At 53.2% G+C, this 19,763-nt stretch overlaps 5 protein-coding genes across 5 annotated transcripts; all 5 read right to left on the bottom strand.

Moving 5' to 3' along the window:
* Positions 1-321: 321 nt before the first annotated feature.
* On the bottom strand, positions 322-3,722 carry JN550_002014 (uncharacterized protein; the record flags this gene model as incomplete). The annotated part of the gene is made up of 9 exons (XM_049313263.1): positions 322-1,417; positions 1,471-1,598; positions 1,652-1,786; positions 1,838-1,872; positions 1,930-2,733; positions 2,832-3,049; positions 3,124-3,178; positions 3,238-3,269; positions 3,340-3,722. 9 exons carry the CDS (start codon positions 3,720-3,722, stop codon positions 322-324), a joined length of 2,886 nt encoding a protein of 961 aa, XP_049176075.1.
* A 722-nt stretch (positions 3,723-4,444) lies between these two features.
* JN550_002015 (uncharacterized protein) lies at positions 4,445-5,477 on the bottom strand (the record flags this gene model as incomplete). Its single annotated transcript, XM_049313264.1, has 3 exons — positions 4,445-4,862; positions 5,004-5,150; positions 5,215-5,477. 3 exons carry the CDS (start codon positions 5,475-5,477, stop codon positions 4,445-4,447), a joined length of 828 nt encoding a protein of 275 aa, XP_049176076.1.
* A 370-nt stretch (positions 5,478-5,847) lies between these two features.
* On the bottom strand, positions 5,848-6,338 carry JN550_002016 (uncharacterized protein; the record flags this gene model as incomplete). Its single annotated transcript, XM_049313265.1, has 2 exons — positions 5,848-6,248; positions 6,323-6,338. 2 exons carry the CDS (start codon positions 6,336-6,338, stop codon positions 5,848-5,850), a joined length of 417 nt encoding a protein of 138 aa, XP_049176077.1.
* Positions 6,339-10,883: 4,545 nt separating this feature from the next.
* Positions 10,884-11,174, bottom strand: JN550_002017 (uncharacterized protein; the record flags this gene model as incomplete). The annotated part of the gene is made up of 1 exon (XM_049313266.1): positions 10,884-11,174. The coding sequence occupies one exon, from the start codon at positions 11,172-11,174 to the stop codon at positions 10,884-10,886; it is 291 nt and encodes a 96-aa protein (XP_049176078.1).
* Positions 11,175-16,049: 4,875 nt separating this feature from the next.
* Positions 16,050-18,628, bottom strand: JN550_002018 (uncharacterized protein; the record flags this gene model as incomplete). The annotated part of the gene is made up of 2 exons (XM_049313267.1): positions 16,050-16,236; positions 16,722-18,628. The coding sequence occupies 2 exons, from the start codon at positions 18,626-18,628 to the stop codon at positions 16,050-16,052; spliced, it is 2,094 nt and encodes a 697-aa protein (XP_049176079.1).
* Positions 18,629-19,763: the final 1,135 nt, after the last annotated feature.

Here is a 19,763-nt window from a genome sequence, read left to right on the forward strand (position 1 = left end):
GCGCTAAACAGTAACTTTGCCTTTGCCGGTCTTGTAGATAAGCTGGAAGCCGCTCTTCACGCTTCTAGGACATTACAGTACATGACTGAAAACGTTTCGTTGTTGAGCTCGAAATCCGACAGCACTATTTGTCAGGAAAGAGCAGTGCGTTCATTGCTCACAGCCCCTTGCCAAAAACGCCATTGCGTGGTCTACAGGTTTCATGCTATCTCGGCGTCCTTTGAGGAGAGTAGACATTCACAGTGAAGAAGGCAGGATGATGCGTGAGCAGCTGTCACCAACCCTGAGCGGGCGGGACATGTCTAATATTCCTCTGATAACTCACACCCTCTCCTCACTGACAGCCCGGCTCTGGACTCTCGATGGCCGACCGGCCGGGCCGGTGCCCAGATCTCTCAGCAGGTTCCCTAGACTCTCTACCAGAGGCGGCAGCGGCTCTGTCCGTACAGGGTAATTGTCCCTAAACACATTCCTGGCGACGTTGAGCACCATGCCCGGATTGGACAGCGACTCGACGCCGGAATGCATGTCACCACTGACGGTTATGCCGGGATTCCCCTTGTCCAACTGCAGGAACGCCCTCGTCTCCCTGCTCTCGTTCCCGTCTACCAAAACATACGTCAGAGGCGCCGGCATCTCAGAGGGATCCTGTCCATGAGTGGAGTTTGAGCATGACAACAGCCCATATATCCACAGCGTCAATGCGGCGAAGTATACAGCGGTGGCATTGAAACCGCGTAAGGAAGCTGGGGGTAGCATTCGTGCGTAACGAATGACCTGGCCGGCGTGCCAGACGGCGTGGCGCGCGTCTCGACTCCGCACCCAGTTTTCCTCCAAGAAGATGGCAGCGTTTCGCGCTTCATCTTCGCCTTGCTTGCCGGCGAAGCGTTGTAGCTCGTCCGGAGAAACATGCAGAATCATCATGAAGAGGTCTGCAACCAATGAAAGTTGTGTTGCTATTTTCGGAGAGCTGTTTACCAAGACGGCAAACTCAGATACGTCGCGATAGAGTTCCTGGTGTTGTGAAGTCAACCACAGACGGTGAGTAAAGGTTGTGTTACGCTGATTGGCAGCAGGGTACCCATGGCGGTAGAACTTGGTTGCTTCCCTGTATGCCGTAATCTGTCCCAAGAAACCGTACAGGATGGCGCTGTAGCACAGCTCAACATCAACGAACTCTTCGAATGTATCAAGTATTGCTGTGCATAGCATCACCTCTGATACCCGAGGAAGCGAAGCCTCTGCGGGAAGTGGCTTCTTTCGAAGATAAATCTCTCGCCATGCCTCAGCAGTCGGTGCCCGCCAGAGATCCCGAGCCGCTGGTACGCTGAAGCACAACTCCGTATATGACATCAAGGGAGCGTGCTGGAAAGTAACCGCTCCTTGCGCATCGTGGAAAAATAAATGTAATACAAGCCTGGAATGTTTTAGTCACGACAGGCAGAGGCACCACCGAGAATTAGGACACACCTTTTGTACGATTCTCGTTGAACGAACTTTCGCCACTTGTTCTCGAGCTCTTCTGGAGAGTCCGATGGTAAAGGGATCAAGTTGGGAGTATCTGCGGGCGCAGACAAAGTCCCCGCTCTTCGCATCATCTACCGGTTGTCAGTCATGGGGGGACATGAATGGACCGCGAGAAACAACTCACAGTGAGCAGCGGCTGGATAAAACTCTCTGATATTTCCATTTTCCTTTTAAAACCACTCCAGATACCGATATCGAGCTGGAGCATGAAAGTTTGAAGATACTGAAGCTCCCTCGTGCGCACGTTGTTCGCTTCAAACTACGAAAGGTCAGCGGTGAGGCACAGAGTAGGCGTTCAGCTTAATCATACCCGATGAGCAAGGCCCATTCGTACCACTTCCTGTACTTTGGTCATGTCAGTCTCACGAACGTGTTGAAGGCGAGGTACGTGGAGACACTTACGGGCAAGGCCGAACTGCCATATTGCAGGCACTGCGATGAATGCCGACCCGCTTGATATCAGAGCTACCAAAAGTTCTGGTATAGCTTGTGATGGATCGAATGAAGCCGAATGAATCCAGCTGTCCGTTTGATAATCGTCATGTATGAAATGTGCTTGTAACATATAGTTGAGCAGATCCAAACTTGGAAACGACGGTACCTTGGAATGGTCTCTGTGTTGACCCAAAACTAGGGCAAATAGTCGATCTCTTATGGCAGGCTCCATTTTCAGGCGGCTCGAGTTCGATGCCATAATCTTTTCGTATGCGGGTGAGTGAGCAATAGTCTTCTCGTTGAACATCAAGCCTTCCTGTTCTCTGCCCAGGGAGTCTCGCGTCTTTGGCTCCCAGAGCCAGGGCGAACGCTTGAAGGCGGCATATCCACGGGTCGGGTCTCTTGCTATATGTCTCGAGGTGGATGTGGTTGACGACTGTGGACTAGGACCCTGAAGCTCTACTTGAGGTATGGTATAACTGTCGAAATTCAGATCCCACGACGAAGTAAAGTCCATATCCTGGAAGAAATTATGAGTTGGATTGAAATAGAACATATCATCTGTGGTATCTTCCATCATCGGATGCGGTGGCACCGTATAGTCCGTGCTGTATGGCATGGCCGACATGCCGTGGTCCATGGCAATAGTAGGCCCCGGCGGAAACTGAACTTTTCGTTCCGAGTATACAGACGATGCAGTATTGGAGTCCATTGTAGCGCCAGACGAGTTCGTTAAGTCGGGGCTATCCGAGGAGGATACAGCCGAGTTCACTGGGGAGACATTAGCTGGGTTCGGCATGACCCAAACACCTCACTGGGGGCGCCCAAGTGACGAATGCCATTCCCAGGCTGGTGGGTAGACGACATACCATCTGATATCCCGTATACCGACGTCCGCTTGGAAGCAGTTTGGCAGTTTAAGCCCTTGGTCTTGCAGCGGCCACAGGGCTTCTGGTCGTCGCACTTTGCCTTTGATGAAGCACAATTCAGGCACGCCTCTGCGGCCCGGTCGCTCCGGCGTATTATTGTTTTCCCCTTTGCGCCATCGTCTCTGTCGTGGGTCGTTTCGTGTCGAGTCAAGAGGTCGCTGGAGGGGAAAGCAAGGTTAGTCGCGAGGCTCCCTTGCATTCATGAGGGAGGGAGTATATTGAGAGGACTGACGCTCGATTGAATCGCTTGGGGCACCTCGAACATTGATAGGGCCGCGCATTCTCGTCTGTTTCAGAATTAGGCTGTGCACATGGGCCGGGGGATCGCCACAGGTCCTCGACGTACGAGATCGCAAATGCCTCGTCAGATGGTCGGCTCTGCAGGCGCGAGGAAAGTCAGCTTCCAGATGTTCGACGGGCACGGCACGGAGGCGCGGCGGGTGCTGACCTCTCGTATACTCTCCGGCAGATGTGGCAGACGTGTGGTGACGACGGGGAGGAGGCGTCGTCGGCCAGCTTGACGCGCTTGGTGCGCTGCTCCTGCGGCGAGGCGCCGCCGAAGATGGAGCCCAGCAACAGGTCGGAGCCGGCAGCGTCGCAGAGGATATCTATACCGTTCTGTTCGGCCATCTCGCCTGATGTCGTTCGACTGTTGTGGTGCGAGATTTCCCTCGCGAGGCCGTCGCTGGAAGTTGTCACGGCCAAGGTTACGGAAGGGGTGGAGGCGGGGGCCGGCAAAAATAAACGGCTCTGGCTCTGGCTCTGGCTCGTCGCCCGTCTGCGTCCAGGTTGCCCTGGGGGAGGAGTGCTGGGGAGCTGGGTCTTCCCCATCCCTTTCCCCAGGTTTTCTCCATACAAGACGGCGCTCACGACGGCCGTGATTGGCCCGGGCCCTGCCCACGGCAAGCACAGCTGGCTGTGGCTGACCTCATTCGCGAATCAGATCTGTGCCCATTGGTCACGGCCCTGCTTAGCTTGAGGGCCCTGCTGGCCTTGACCCGTCAGACAAACGATTAGTCGCGCCAGCTGGGATCTGGGGACGAACTAGCTTTCCAACTGTTCTTCTGTCTGACTTAACTGAGTTAGTCGACATTCGTGCTGCCTAGGTGGAATTCTTCTGGGCCCGCCGAGCCCTCTTTCTATCAATCACCCAAGCCTCTGGCCGCCCGTATCCAAATCCACCATTGGCTCCAAATGGGCAGTCTGGATTCGGGGCTCACCCGCAACTTCGTCAGCCTCACGGAATCGGCGGCAATTTCGCACCCGACGCCCGCCCCGAGGCCTTTCTTTCCCATGGTAGCTGGATATGAGCCGGACACCAACTCCCAACCTCAGTCTCCCTTGACCGCAACACTTCCAGATCAACCACCACCTTTCGAAAAGTGATACACACATGGCACAAGAGAAGCTGGTTCATGTAGAGTGTGATAAAAATTCGAGAACCACCACACAATTCTTAATATGATTGTTTGCCGCGTAATCGGAGCTAAGCCAATCGAGAGGGGCAAGCTTCTATTTTCTTCCCCGACATTATTAATGAAAACGACATATAGTTATCGAATTACTTGTTCTTGGGGAGGATAGGTAGCAGACACGGCCGACTTCTCCCTTTCTAGATATTTTCCAAACGTGGTAGGTTGTGGCACGCCTTTGTGAATCTGCTCCATGTCTGCATATTGCGCCACATTTCTCAACCCTGGCTCTGATGAAAAGTACACCAATAACATTGTAGCCTGTGCTTGAGTCATCTTCTTGTCTGTCATAAAGCTTGCTTCAAGACAACGGCCATCTCCAATAGCCTCGGCAAGATAGCCGAGTGCCTCCCGAACCAGCAAAGTTTCACTGGCAAGACCTATGCGGAGGCCGCGGAGTCGGGCAGCTTCTTGAATGCCGCGATAACGCAGCGTGTGATATTCATGTGGTCCATCAAGGCCCGGCGACCCCCGGCCGTCATGACGCTGGATCAAGAACCTGAAGTAGATTGGTGACTTCGTTATTAAGCTACTTATATGTATTATACTGGGATCAGACGATAGGCACGGCCTAGATCTAATCGTGACCCAGGAGAATTATCAGCCTCGAGCTCTCATTTCAGTATTTGCGCGTAGTTACCAAGCCACTGAGCAGGCCCTGTCCTTTGATAGCTGTGAGGAACTGGTCGCTACCAAAATCAAAATGACTGATGGTATTACGGCAAAATCAAAGTCAAATCTTTGAACCAGCGTCGAGATGACTAGGTAGAGTTCTGCCCACGCGAGACTAGTTGCCATTTTTAGCGTCTTCTGCAACTCGAGGATGACACAGAAGAGAAACTCAAACTTACTGCATCCCTATGCAATCTCTGGTTCCACGCGAAAAGAGCGCGTAGGCCTTCTCCGCCCGTTTCCGTGTTTCGGGATTGATCCACCGCTCCGGATCGAAAGTTTTGGGCTCTGGAAACACTCTCGCGTCCATGTGCATAAGCAAGGTGGTCATACCGACGGGCGTGCTAGCCGGGATCCGCCATTGGTTGTATACTAGTTCTCGATCCGGTGCAACCCGGTGTAGGCGGGTCCCGAGGGCGGGACTCATGCGCATACCCTCCATATCATGGCCGTGAGGTATGGTTGCTGCTCTAGTGCACGGAGCTCAATCTTACGGTCTGGTACCGGAACTTTTGAAGCTACACTTGCTAGTTCTTCCCGAAGTCGTCCGAGAATGGTCGCGTTGCTAAAGATGTGATACATAAGCAAACGAAGGATGCTAGAAGTAGTTTCAATCCCAGCGCCAGATATCATGGTAACGTCGAATATGATGCGACGCAGTGATTTGTCTTCGAGGGGGAGGTTCGACTTGGTTATTTCTTGAACTATCGACGGGGGCGCAGTCTCAGCCCCTGTTGATGCAGCTTTCAAGCGAAAATGAGCTTGTTCCTCACTGGCCTGCACCCGACGGGCTTCCGGTTGGTAACAAGCAACTAGACATAATCGGCCGGACTTGCCCTGGCGTAGCTCATATAAGCAGCTGTGATCGGATCCGCGTTTTTGATGAGGAAGTCCTTGAAAATCGAGTGCATGAAGCGGCCGTACCACGGCATGTGCTTGCTACGGTGCCACATGGGTTCAATGCCTCGGGCGGAGGCAATCATGAAAGAGCCAAAGTCATCCTTTTTCAAGTCCCCAAAATCTTTTCCAAGGACGAAATAGTTGGAAACATCGCGCTGGAAAGCGCTTATGGTGTCACCCAGCGGCAGGCTCCGGCCAGTGCTCGCGAAGTCATTGATACGTCCGCAGAGCCGATCAATCTTGCTCCCAATGAGATCCGGTCGACTCGATATCCTGGCCTTGGAAAAGTGGCTATTGAGTGACGCCCGGCGCGCTTTGTGCTCGAAGTGGTCAGGTGTAAAGATCAGAGCTCCATGCGCATTGTGGCCATTGATAGGCCAGGCATACTTGTCTCAGCGGCCATCATGGCGATAGAGGGTTTTGAAAGAAGTCGGATCACTGAGATATCGCTCCTGCGGGCTGATACGTACAATAGGACCTTTCCAGATTTGGCAATGTGAGTATTTTGAGCTTGTATGACTGTCTACGCAGTGGGGACCACACCATATCTCTCATGCATTCTCGCAATCACAGTGGTGTACTGTCCACCTCTGGCTACGTCATGATAGAACTCATACAGGCGAGTCGCGGCCGCAAGTCGTGGCCCGGGAAACTGGGCGAGCGGATGAAGAAATAAATAGTAGAAAGCCGACGTGGTGAAGCGTGCGATTGCAGCGCAAGCAACCAGTTGCGATGATGGTACAGCCCTTAGCAACTCCATAGTAGCAGACAGACCGGGCAGCTCGGACAACCAACTCGCCTGTTGGAATGAATGTTGAGACTTTCAGGAAAGTCGTGGCGAGGCCGAGCAGGAACAAGGACGCCTGTTTTGAGAAGCCGGGTACAGGACATTTAATGAGAGTGCAATAATGTCAGTCGACTGTAGGAGTCGGTGACATTTCTCTCAGATGAAACAAACTGGATGAGGCCAGAGCAGAGAGAACTGGGCCTGTTGGTGTTACAGTGAGTAGTTGGTTATAATGTTTTGCCAGTGCCGCTGTTGCGCGGCAGGCTGTGCGGGCCTGTTGGCGCTGCATCCCCCCTTGCCGCAAACAATGGCTCATGTTTTCCCTGCCGTGGAAGATGTTGGCTCTCCATTTGCAGATTGCGAGAGACACATGTTGCCTGCCTTTGTCACCTTTGCCTCACATATACACAGATTTCAAATTGATTGGATGGTGGGAAGTCAGCCTCCAGTCTATCATGAGGAGCCATGTTCCTGTAGGACCACTGACTGCTTATGTTGATGCATGACTGCAGACGGGCTTTGGGGGGACGGTAGTACTTGTCGGTTTCCTGACTGCATGAATTCCCAGACAATACGTAGTAGACCATTGAAGACTTCCACTAATCACAGTTCGTCTACATACGCAGAACGCGGTATAGGGCCATTTATGTGCTAGCCTGGCACAACACAAACTTATGCCGTATCTGCATCAATGTTCGGCAACAAGCTAATTGCTAGCAATGAATCCTATCTGCTGCAAGACAAAGGCATCCATTATTTGGAATCCGTTCTGAACCCATTTTGTGTCACGAATTTGCCTCTAGTATAGTCTTTGCGCGAGTTATTGCAACCCTGCCGCAAGGATCCAACAGGCAGTAGTAGCCTTGAAAGCACCAAATAATCACTTGCAAATATAATTATACCATAAAAAACAATAATAATAATAACAGCCAAATAATCAGAAGCCAGCCCTATATGATTATAACCTCAAGACTCACGTGTAGCGCGAAGACTATCGAAATCCAACTTGTTCATCAATGGCGAGGCCAAAGAAAACACTGACTATATCTTAGTAGATTTTATCAGAACATGAAAGTAGTAGAGAGGATTGTATGGATGCTACGATCAACTAAAATCAAGCAGACCGAGATCTACTCTGCCCTCATGACGTTGTAAGCAAAGCCCACATCGCTTAATATCGTATTCCAAACTGGCTTTTCAACGAGCATAACAAGACCTTACTCTGTTGAGGATGATTTCAGGCGTATACAACATGATTCAATCATGATCAGGGGGGTTGTAAGGTTGTATTTGGACGAGCTCCAGGCCCACACCATCCGCAAGCTCTCGCCACTCCGCTTTGGTGCGTTCCACGGTGGTGAAGGCAGCCATCATTGTGAGATCATCGGCAGCTGTTGAGAAATTGATACCGATTGGTGGCACCACTTACCCGTCCACTAGCAGAAAAGAATCCGAGGCCATAGCGGCGGCGATGTTTGTGAAAATTTCTTGGCTTGATGCTCAGGCATCATTTGCGGGACCCTACGCATGAAATAGGATTTTGAGCCTATATAAATCTGTGATAATCTTTATACCCCACAACTCTGATCTTCTGTATAATGTACATCAAGGGCATCTAAGGCCGCAGCTTGGGGGTCATCGCATGTTCCCTTGATCGGCTGCGGTTGAAAAAAAGCACGTACCATGTTTTCTGTTCAAAGGCATTCGCAATGGCAACAGGGAGGCCCTGTAGAATGACACGGTTTAGGATGTCGGGATATTTGTTTCGCTATAACATTCATTTGGTTTGTATTCTCTTGAGGTGATTCGGTGTTTCTATGCGAAACTTCGAGGCAGGGGCCAAATGTTCAATACGCGTTTGTGGATCAAATCTATAGATTAGATGTGATGACGAGGAATCAAATTACCCACTCACAAAATCACGACACTGATGGTCAATACCGTCCCCCAATATTGACATAAAGCGCGCGTTACGGGTCTGTTAGACCTGCTGTTTCCTCGAGAACAGGGTAAACGGCTAGCCATGTGAGGTGGATTTCCCACCGCACTGCCATCCACGTGCTGAACGTCTCAATTCGTACGGGATGTCGCACCATGAACTCGTATGGTGTTTCCGTTGTTTCCCACCCTTCATGAAAGGCTGTCTGTGTTTCATCTGCGGGATTTCTATAACAGGTCTGCTTGAGCGATGAGGCGGTTGCCCGGTATTGCCTATCTACTGTGCCGAAGCTTTCAATTTTGTCAAGACATAACACTTCGTAGTAACAGCGGCGGATCACACTAATGTCCCAAACCAGATACGACAGGCCTTTGACTGAGACTCACCGTAATATTGTTAGCTTGGTAGGTGGCCTCTGAGATCTCCTCCATGACATTGACAGAGCTGCAGTGCGATCGGTGCCTGTCTGCTCTGCGATTTACTGCGCTGTCTTGGGACTCTTCTTGTTGACTGGGTAAATTTAACATCCCGGCCAGAGTTGGCTGTGGAGAGAGCTGGGCAGGATGACCCCACGGCAAAGGTAGCCGTGGAGTCCCGCCAGGCTGTGGAGGGCTTCCCGATCTCACGGGCCAGCAAGCGTGGGGAAGCCTGAGGGGGGCTTGCATTGCAGTCGAGGGCTTGAGCGACATACCCGGGACTTCCGCATTGGTTATAGCTGAGAACATGGGATTCGTTCAGCACACTGCGTGGCGATGAGATTCTCAGCACCGGAACTGGTCAGTGTGGTCTAACAAGCCGCCAAACGCCCCGCACTAGTCTCAAACGGCGGTTGCCCCCCGAGTGCGATCAGAGAATCGTCCACAAGCACGGTGTTATTGTATCAATATTTAACATCAACTGGAAACAGCGAGCCTTTGAAAGTGAGAATCATGTGAATGGCTGGCAGCGAAAGAATTACAGGTCTAAACCTCTAGAAAACCGGACCATGAGAATGAAATGTCGATATCTCTGCCATTGACCTCTCTCCCGACAACGGGCTGGAACCCAAGGTCATGCCTACTGCTCCTGAGAAAAACACCATGCCCTAGACCTGACTCCTATGATGCGAACACTCGCTCAGAACGCCTGTGGGTGTTGTGTGCTTGCCACAAACACCCGTGACTAATCACCAATGAAAGATGCAACTTTTCCTGGAACGCCGTCTGACAAAGACCAAAAGTGCATTATGTGTCCCCAACACACCGGGGAAAGGGCGTGATACTGGTCACTGGAGGTAACCCCAGCAACACAGTAGGCAGAGATACTGGTCAAACCACCGCCCTCGGCCCAACGACCCGGTTACACGTTCGTCGGCAGCTGGACACTCATGGGAACGTCTGAATCACATTGCCGGTGTGCCACAGATGGGGCAAGGGCGACCAGGCAAAACCCATTGCTCTCTGCCCCTAGACGCACACGTCGAGCATCTGACACCGGGTGCCTATAGACTATGGTTAGAGCAGCATAGACTAGATCCCGAGAGTGTACGTACTGATTCATTGACCTGGTGACTATGATGATGGTGCTGGCCCTGGCGTTGGGCTTCGACCTTGGCCTGGACCGAGACAAGGGAGGAGGTAATACACGGCGGTGTCATGGTGTTGGCAAGTGAGGAAGTGGGTGGGGGATGAGAGGGGACTAATATCCCTTAAGGCAGACAGTGAGGAGAGGTTGGTTTGACAAGAACGGAGGACACTGGTCTGCGAGAAAGGAGGATACAGGTGAAGAAGTATGTCTGAAACTGACGATGGTGCAGTGGAGTTCAGCTTGCCATCGTAGGACTATGAGGGCACTAGTCGATACTTATACTTTTCAGAGCCACCGGCACCCTGGGAAGGCGAGAAATGAGGGTCTAGGTACCTGGTGTAGGAGACGAAACGCAGCCCGAAAGTCTCATAAAACTTCCCGCGCCGGTAACGGCTCGTGCCCGTGTGCCTCCGAATCGAGGCAGCGAGACGACGGGAGACATTTGATTGATGCCACTATCCGTTTGAGGCATGAGAGCACTGTGGATGAACCACGTCAAGGGAAAGGCTTCCAGCAGACGGGTGGACCTAGGACGAGGAGCAAAGGCAAGACTGCCGGAAGCAACTGTACGCAACGCAGAGCAGGCTAGGGTCCCAGCAGCAGCAGCAGCAGCGAGGGAAGAGCCCATTATCAGTTTGACGCAGGCCAAACCCAGACTAGAGGAGAGAAGCAGACCAGAAAGCGTCGTTGTTGCGAAAATCCCATGAGAAAGTGGGGTCGGCACGTGGAGCAGCAGCGCACTCGAGGACGCCTTGGCGACGACTGTGATTGAAGACGAGACAAGTCGTGCGCTCCATTGGACTGCGGCCGGGGATCTGATCGGCCAGAGGGGCCAGGGGGCCCCCTTGGTCGAGATAGACCGTCAGAGGGTCAGAGTGCGGTAAAAAAGCAAAAGCAATGTTGTATGTATGGCATTCCATGGTCGTCGGACGTCGGACGTGGTTCATGGTTGTTTGCAAGATCCAATCGAGGGCGATGTAACTAAAGGCTAGCGATCTGCCGGGGTGTTGAAGACCCAGGTTCCTGGGAAGCCAACCGGCCCCTTGTTTGCAAGCTGCATATAAGTTAACTAACTACTGTGGTAGGACCGCTGCTGGGTGCTGGGCGCTGGAGGCCCGTCGCGTAGGTAGGCAGAGCTAGTTACACCTCTGCCCAGGCGTGCAAAGGTACTGACGGATCTATCTGGCGGCCACGTAGCATTCAGCACTCATTCAAGCCTAGGAAGGATTGGGAGCAGCTTGGTGGGCTTGACTCCGTGCTCTGTCGGTCAGTTTTCAGTTGTAACCTGGAAAGGTACCACGCGCCAGTGACCTGTACTTTCCCTTTGCGAGACATATCCGTCGAATTAACCTAAACCACTTCCCAGTTTGCGACCTGTAACTTTTTCTCTCCTCGAGCACCCCATTCAACCCCACCCCGCTAGCATGGAACTGATCGTGGTCCGTGGGAACCCTTGAGTGTACTCTAGTACCGCACCATAACTAACTTAGCCTCCTGTGGGCTGTCGGCCGTAGCTGTCCTGGCTGCTGGGGGCCGTTCGTCGACTAAGATCCGCCAAGTTACGCGGCGAGACGATCTGGCGAGGTATCTCCAAATCAACACTATGGTACTCCCTCGGCCGTACTATGGTATTGCCCTTGGATACAGGCTCATGATCCCGGTCGACAGCGCGAGATCGGTCCTCGGGAGCTGGTTGTTTGCGTTGACTGCCCGCGAAACCGCCTTCGGGACCACTCCACGGTAGACTAACCAGCATCTGTCAATCTGCGGCCGGGAAGGGCCACAAGTGCCGGGCGCAAGAGCGATGGCAGCCCTTCCTGCAGATTCAGCTCTTACTTTTCCCATCTTGTAATTATTGACCAGTCAAATGCGCCTACGACTTGTAAACCTCCGACCGCCCTGCCAGCTTGATGGGAGAGGGGACCTGCAGCTCGGCGGTCCGCCTCCAATTTCATCTGCATTGGTTCGGGTGGAGGTTACTACGTACTGCGTCCTCGTAAGCATGGAATCTGGAATTCAGAAACGTCATCCCGCGATCACCTATTGTTGTCTCAACGGAACCAGCGGCTGATGCGACACCATCCGCACGGAGTGCCGAGGCTGGCCTGATTTGGACAGAGTTATGTTAACTGTGTGAGGCCCATCATCACCAGGATATGCCAATATCAACACCCCGCAGCCTCGAGAAGTTGACACCTCCGCAACTTAGTGCACATGTACCGCCAGGAGTCAGTGCCTCAGAACCCCACATCGGCTTTGTCTCGGACACGTCCCTCGAGGTCCCGGTGAAGCGATATATGATAGAAGGCTCACCACCACTTGTCTCATACGATCGGGGTGAGCACTGGGCGAATCACAAGGGCATGACGTGTTTGTGCATATGGGAGACCACCGTACGAGTACTTTCGTGATGCCTCGAGAAAAAAGAAGAGCGAAGGCAACGACACCCATACCGGGCGCCAAGGGTAGTGCACGGGAACTAAACCGATCGGTTTCGTCCGCGCCGTTTGGCGACTACATCGCTGGCCGGCAACCCATTCTGGCTTTGAGCCCGCATGCAATTCATATAAACGCAACCTTAACTGGATTCCGTCATCCCAACGGGCTCGTGTTTACTATCTGATACACGTCTGATCTTCCATATTCAAAGCAGATAAAGTGAAATGGCAATGAGGTCCTTGCAGCTCATTGAGAACCCCTCCTGACAAAGGCATTCAAACTCTGGATCGAAATGTGACAAGTCGTTTCCCCCCTACTTCTTTATTCCACACCGGTTGAAATAGGGTATGAACAGCTGTTCTCAATTCATCATAGAGTCTCGGACTACTGGTCTCGGCACTAACATTTTCGAAGGGGGAAAAAAAAAAGTCATCCACCAATCTGCTCTGCATGAAAATACGGGCACTATAAACAGACAGTCATCAGAGAGGCTTAGCTGCCAAGATGCCTCTCGAGTCTGTGACTGGCTACTTGATATCACAGGATTAATCCGGGCGAGATAGCCTGCATGAAGGAACTAAGAGACGTTATTCTGTTCCAGCCTGTCCATAGCCCTTAACGTCGGCGTATCGACGACCCGTGGACATGAACCCCAGACAAGGCAACGAGGCGACTGCAGCTATAAAAGTCAAATTCAGTTCGCAGCCTCACCGCTCACTATGGTGCCGGGATCTTGCATCTGCTGCCGGAAGCCCGTTAAGCACTGCATAGATCCCGGTCCATGGACGGGGAGAGAGAAAGCCACGCAGACACTGTGGGAGGCTGCAGCTGGTTGATCCGAATGCTCGGGACAAATCAGAACCGCGGGCGCCTTCCTGCCCAATTTCTCGAACATTGCCTATCTGGACGTCGTGGGGAGGCCATCCTTGTGACGTTGCACCACAACGTGGCTGGAGGGATCTCGGTTGTACCTATCTTAAGTACATCGACTTCTGGTGACCTGAAGCCCTTGGAATAAAGGAGTGGCGTTTTGGTCATGTGTCATCTCCGACGTCGAAGGGACGTGCCGTTCCGGCTGCAGTCAATCTGGCATCCCATCTAGATCACGGCTGCTGGTGGGCGCGGCAGCCGTCTATCAGTATAATCGTCGGAGCAACACCAACATCAGTCCACTTATGGTGTTCTTCATATCTTCCGCAACAACCTATCGAGTTCTCCGATCATCGTGCTTCCAATCAGTTAAGTGAAGGGAATTCGCCAAGCTACCGGCCGATCTGCTTTCAAAGCTTATTACTTCTTCAAACGATCGGCTATGTGGGGTACTTCTTGCTAACAGACCAAGACGCGGAAAATTTCCCATATCTCAGCTCATGCAGGTAACGTGGTTTCTACCTGTCGCCCTGTCGGTACGGAGGCTGACGGTATTTTTGCACCCCCTTTCGATATTGGCCCTCTATCCATACAGTACTTTCATCACCTTTGTTCCCATTTGGAGGGGCAGAACGCCATTCGTTACCGATTGCCGGTGCTGCTAGCGATGGAAACCTGTGCCGAAATGTCTTTCTTTTCCACCTCGCTTGCAAGGCGAGAGAAATAAGGACTACACCATATCTGACGGTCTGATCAGGTCCCGGGAGGAAGATCGCACATCCTTCGATGATACGCTGAAATGTCGGCCGAGGCGATCCTCTTTGCGGACGTTGAAAAGCAACTATACCGCCCACCGAGATTGGCCAATCAGAGTACGATCGCGTCCCCCTCGCAACCTTGTATCTCCCACACCCACCCGGTCCTGGGACGATCAGCCGCTTGTCAACTTGAATGCTGTCTAACCGACGTACCTAATCCATGTCTAGATGCAATTGCGCGGCGTGGTGCCGTGCTATTCACGGAATCCGCAGCGTCCGTCGAACCACGCGGCGGTTGGCACAGGTTGAAGCTCCCCGAGGCAGTCTGGAAAGAACTCGGTCGACTAGCGACTGTACTCACTAGTCTGTCACCAACGCGCGTCAAGATAACAGCAATAGGAATCACGCCTCTCACCGGTCTGCTGTCTTACTATCCCACAACGGCGTACACACCACATGTGGTAGGCAGATAAGCTAGTAACAAATCTCCCTAGGGATCGTGCAAGGTCCGGCGTGACGTCTTCGGCATCCAACCGGGACTCCTCGAGTTTATCGGAATGGCTCCCGAGTCTTCTATAGGTGCGTGCCTAGGCACTTAGTGCAACCAGGCAAGTGTTCACCTAACGTATTAGTTCATCTGTACGTAGATTTCTAATCAGCTCCACGAACCGGCCACATCCATGTCCGCGGCCGTGGGACACGAGGGAAACTCTTTTCTCTACAACGAACGTCGGTTTCCGCGCCAGGCCGTGCAGACCCCTGGTATGTATTCGTCGTATTCTGTTTTTCCTTCTTTCTTCCTCCTTGCCTCTTCTTTTCTTTTTCTTTCTTTTTCGCTAAAACTGTCATCCCCACCCGGGCCCAATGAAACGGGATGGGACACCCGCGTCGTCGGGGAGGCTAATTCGGCGGTGGGACGCAGCGGAGGGACCCCACTCTTTCTATACCCCCTGACCCCTTGTCGTGTAGCTTTTTGCTTTTCTTCGGCGCGTTATGCCTGGACCAGTACTCCGGGTGGTCCATCTTGGGGAGCATCGAAGGGAAGAGTAAAACGCTACAGTACCATTCCGGTTTCAATAAGGTTCAATGGTCAGTGCGTATTCGTGTTATAGTTAAAAAGCATTCCGGGTGGGCGTGTGTCGAAGGAAGAGCAGAGAGAGGGAAGAGTATCGGGAGTATGCTCCGGTAACCCTAGTCGTGCGGTGCATATAAGCAAAGACGCTTATGGCGGACGGACAAATCAGCCCCCCCTGTTGATTCTTCATCGACTGATGCATTCGACAGCGTTGCTTAGCGATGTCTCTGATGATTTGCATATACCAAGCTGAAAATATGTACAGATAAATGCCAGTTCTATAAACCATATTTTGCAGACCGCTCTCGGGGTATCCTGATGTGTAGCCGCCATGCCTCGGCGTCCTGTAACCGTAGTAAAATCAATCAATCCATGCCAAGTCCCCCATGGACAGCTCCCAAGAGTTTCACAACCCAATGACTGGTTGATAAATTCCCATTTCGCCGGTCGCCCGCTTGCCAAAAGTCTGGATGCGCAGAAATGATGAGAAAACAAAATAAACAAAAAGAAGGATCTGCATGTCTCAAACCCAATCAGAGGGCCCTGCAGATGAGTGACAGACGTGGAAGAATGCGAGAAAGCCATGAATAGCCATGCAGGATCCCGCAACCTGCAAGCCGGCCTCCGCCATCGCACGTGCCCATCCGTGATACACCGACAAGAACCTTTGTCTGGTAGAATTAAGGGGCTAGTCTATCACTTAACGACTTCCTGACATGGACAAGCAGGACACCACTCGTCTCGACCCCCTTCGGGCTCATCAGGCGGATAAAGCGATACCCCGACTGGAGACGATCGAGGCGGATACATGCCCAGGCGGCAAACGGATTGCCGATGAAGCCTTTTGCAGCATCTTCGACCTTGAACCTAGGGAGAAGAAATTCGTTAGCTGTTGTACTTCCACAAGTTCTGCAGGGCCTGCAAGGCTGATTATAAAAGCGACGAGCATCCGTTACTCGGAAACGGGTAGCCGCAACGCCAACAGAGCGCCGGTGTAAATCAGCGAGAGCGGTCAGTTAATAAGATAGCTCCCATCGCCTATGGCTCGCTCTTCTGCTGGAACATGTGCGACATCTTGCATATTCGATTATGCTTCTGCCGTATCATACGAGAGGAATAGGAGCCAGGCCCTTCACTAGACGGACCGTTGCGTATGCCAACTCAATTACACCTCGCTTGAAGGGCCACAGCACTTAGGTCAATGGTTGCCAAGACAGGACGTTTGGTGGGTTTCGGACGGTATCTGTAGGGAAGCGATATGACCACCTCACGACCTGACGATGGGCTAACAACGGGGGCAAGGAAACGCGGAAATTTTGCACGTAGAGAAAAGAAGGAGCGAAAATCCTTACCTCACGAAGCTGAGCTGATCCACCACATTCGGAATGTTGAGGAACTCGAATGTGTTCTGTTGGTCTCCGAAGTCCGGATGATCAGATTTGGCCGACGCTGTGTGCTGCTTTTTGTTGACTGTGCCAGTCGAGGCAGGAGCACCGACCCGGTCATCCAGCTTCTCGACATGCAATTCGCACTTGACAAGGGGGCGCAAAGATTTTGCATTGCCACTCCCGCTGCCGGCGTCCTCGGGCAGCGGGATGTGTTGGCCAGCCAGCACGGTGATGCATAGGCTGAGGGTACGATGAGGGATGCTAGTGAGGGATAGCGGCGACACGTCTTCGCTGCGGTAGCCCGGCGGTTTCAACGCCCAACCTTGCTCACCGGCAAACATGGCTTCGTTGAGCATCATGCCCTCATCCCATGACTGCCAATTCATTGCAACCATCTGAACCCCTTTGCGCCAGAAGGGCGACGGGTCCATATTCGAGGAGTCGTAACGCATGCCCTTGGGAAACGCACGCATGAAGAAGTGGCGATTGTGGTGGAAGATCTCCCGGTGCTTGGTCGTGGCAAGGTCCAGGATTCGCTTTTCACTGATGGAAAAGATGTGTGACGGGGTTTTGGCGGCGTGAGATTCGAAATTCTTGAAATGCTCGCTGTGAGTGTAGATGGCCAACGCGGCAAGTTTCTCGCAAATGGGTGTCTTGAGCTTTTTCACGGGGCTTCTCTCGTCTTCCGACCCTGAAACATCGTCGTCCCACGTCGAAGTCGGCGCCAGTGAGGGCATTACCCCAGAAGCGTCTTGCTTGGATGCCTTCTTGACCTTGACCAGGATCTTGTTGAGTAGCTCCTCAAGCCTCGGCTGCCGGGCAGTAGGACAGTCGTCGTTCGGTTTCTCAACCAGCAGTCCAGCCCACTCCTCCTTCATGATCTGCACCATGACTTCCTGCTGTTCGAACCCGCAGTGGACCTCCAGGCTGACGATGACAGGTAGGTTGCTTGTTTGGAACGCGCTTTCGCGGATCGCCTTGCATACGTCTCTAAAGCCGATGGGCGGTGTAAGGGTCCAGCCATGCATGACTATGGGCTCGTGTGTCTGGAATGAGTGTCTGGATCGGGATCTTGAGGGAGCACGGTCTTCTGCCGCCGTGGCGCCCAAAGCGGGAGAGCTCTGGCGCGCGAAGGGCGGAGATGGGAGACCAGTCTGCGTGTAGCTGGGGCTGCGACTGCGGTGCTTCTCTCCCATCATTCGCTTACTTATTGCCTCCTCTACATTCTCTACAAAAGTCGCGGCGGCGCTGTGTAGGCTGCTGCCGGAGAGGTGGCGGCTGTGTTCGGGCTTGGACGGTGCGTTGAGCGTCCTATCCGGGCTGGAGCTCGGCGAGTGCGGAGTGTCCCACACGTCGATCTCGATACAGCGACAGCCTCGCCGTAGCACCTTCCTGTATTCGTCGGCACTGCATCGTGACTTGAGCTGGTTGCCGGTCAGATACGTGTTGTGACTGCTGTTGATGAAGTAGTTGCTGATGGGCTTCGTCAAGTCCTTCGGAGTAGCGTCGGCCGGCTTGACGGCGTCCAGGCCAAACACCATCCACCAAACTTCGAGGAACTGCTCAAAGGTGTAGTTGTCCCGGGGTGACTTGGGTGTAGACTCTCCTTGCTCGCCGGCGAGGAACCTCTCAAACTTGGCAGACGATAGCAAGCTATCTTGTCCCCGCAGGGTGTCAAAGACCTTTCTCAGTCGTTTCTGTATACCGGCACTCAAGTATATGTCTCTTTTCCCGCCGGCGGTGCCGTCTCCCTGAAAGTGCACAACGGTTGGCGATAGGAACTTGGCCAGGTCAACAGCCCGCCGGAGGGCCTGTACGGTTCGGACGCCATTCACGGGATTGAAGGTGAGTTGGCGACGTGGGGGTGGCATGTCTTTGGACTTTGACGGTTTTCGTGTCTGGCCAAAGAGGGCGGGTTAGCAACTGGATCAGATCCCATGATGGCACTTTGCACCCACCCGCGTCGGGTGCTGGGCAGTGCTGGGCCCGGCACGCGAGGTTAGACTTACTGAGAAGCACATGGAGGCTGTATTCTAGGTCCGTGGGGACCTATTGGGATTCCTTATCGGTCCTCGACGTCGAATTCGAGCGGACTCGTCCACGGGAAACCAGCGAACATGGGGGAAGGGGGAGCGAGGGTGGGAGGGCTTGAAACGGAGCTATGGCATGCTGAAAAGTCCTACAGACAGCAGTACATAAGTTATGTATTGCCGGGTGGACAGGAGACACAGCAACGCAAGCAGCGGCGTTGGTCGTAGGGGATTCAGATGCACCGGAGAGCAGTCCAGAGTTTGTACGATACGAGAGAGTGCGAGAGCAGAGGCAGAGATAGAGAAACAGGACGGCCAGGCCAGAGAAGGATGAGCAATCGAGCATGAAGCGATTTAGTAGGTAGCGTAGCAGACGACATGTCAGCAAGCAGGGGGATCGAGGTCAGCTTTCAGGGATAGGCCAGCCTCGCCCCGCGGGCATGGGTGGGCGGAGGCCTTTAGCGTTTGGCACACCCACCAGCCCACTGGCCTGGGTTCTCCTATGTAGTTGATGGTTGCAGCGCGCGCCCCCGGCCCCAGAGACAGCCTTGGAACCTTACCCCCCCCTGGGCCCCCGCTACCCAGGCAGGCGATCGCTATAGGTAGTTGGCGACGTAGGCAAGGACTGTGTAGGGCCCTCGGCGTCCCAAATCAATCGCTTGCAGCGGCGATTGCTTGCTTGTCTGCTTGTACATACGTAGGGCTGCCACGCCCGCTCGGACTTCTGGCGATCGGTCGAGGTCCGGCAAGCTTTCGACGGTTGGCATGAATCCAAGACATGGTTTCTTGCGACGGGCTTGGGGGCAGTAAACCGGGCAGGTCTGTCAATAGTGTCTCATTATCTTTCCGCCCATCTCGGTCCATCTCTCGCTGCCAATGGACTGGGGGCCATGGGCCGGCCGACCCGTATCCGCGGCAAATCTCGAGAGCGAGAAGCGCAGGCAGTGGACTGATGGGTTGGGGGCTGAGTCTCGGT

Source organism: Neoarthrinium moseri (assembly GCF_022829205.1).
Source record: "Neoarthrinium moseri strain CBS 164.80 chromosome Unknown scaffold4_Wmoseri_CBS_16480, whole genome shotgun sequence".
Classification (NCBI taxonomy): domain Eukaryota; kingdom Fungi; phylum Ascomycota; class Sordariomycetes; order Amphisphaeriales; family Apiosporaceae; genus Neoarthrinium; species Neoarthrinium moseri.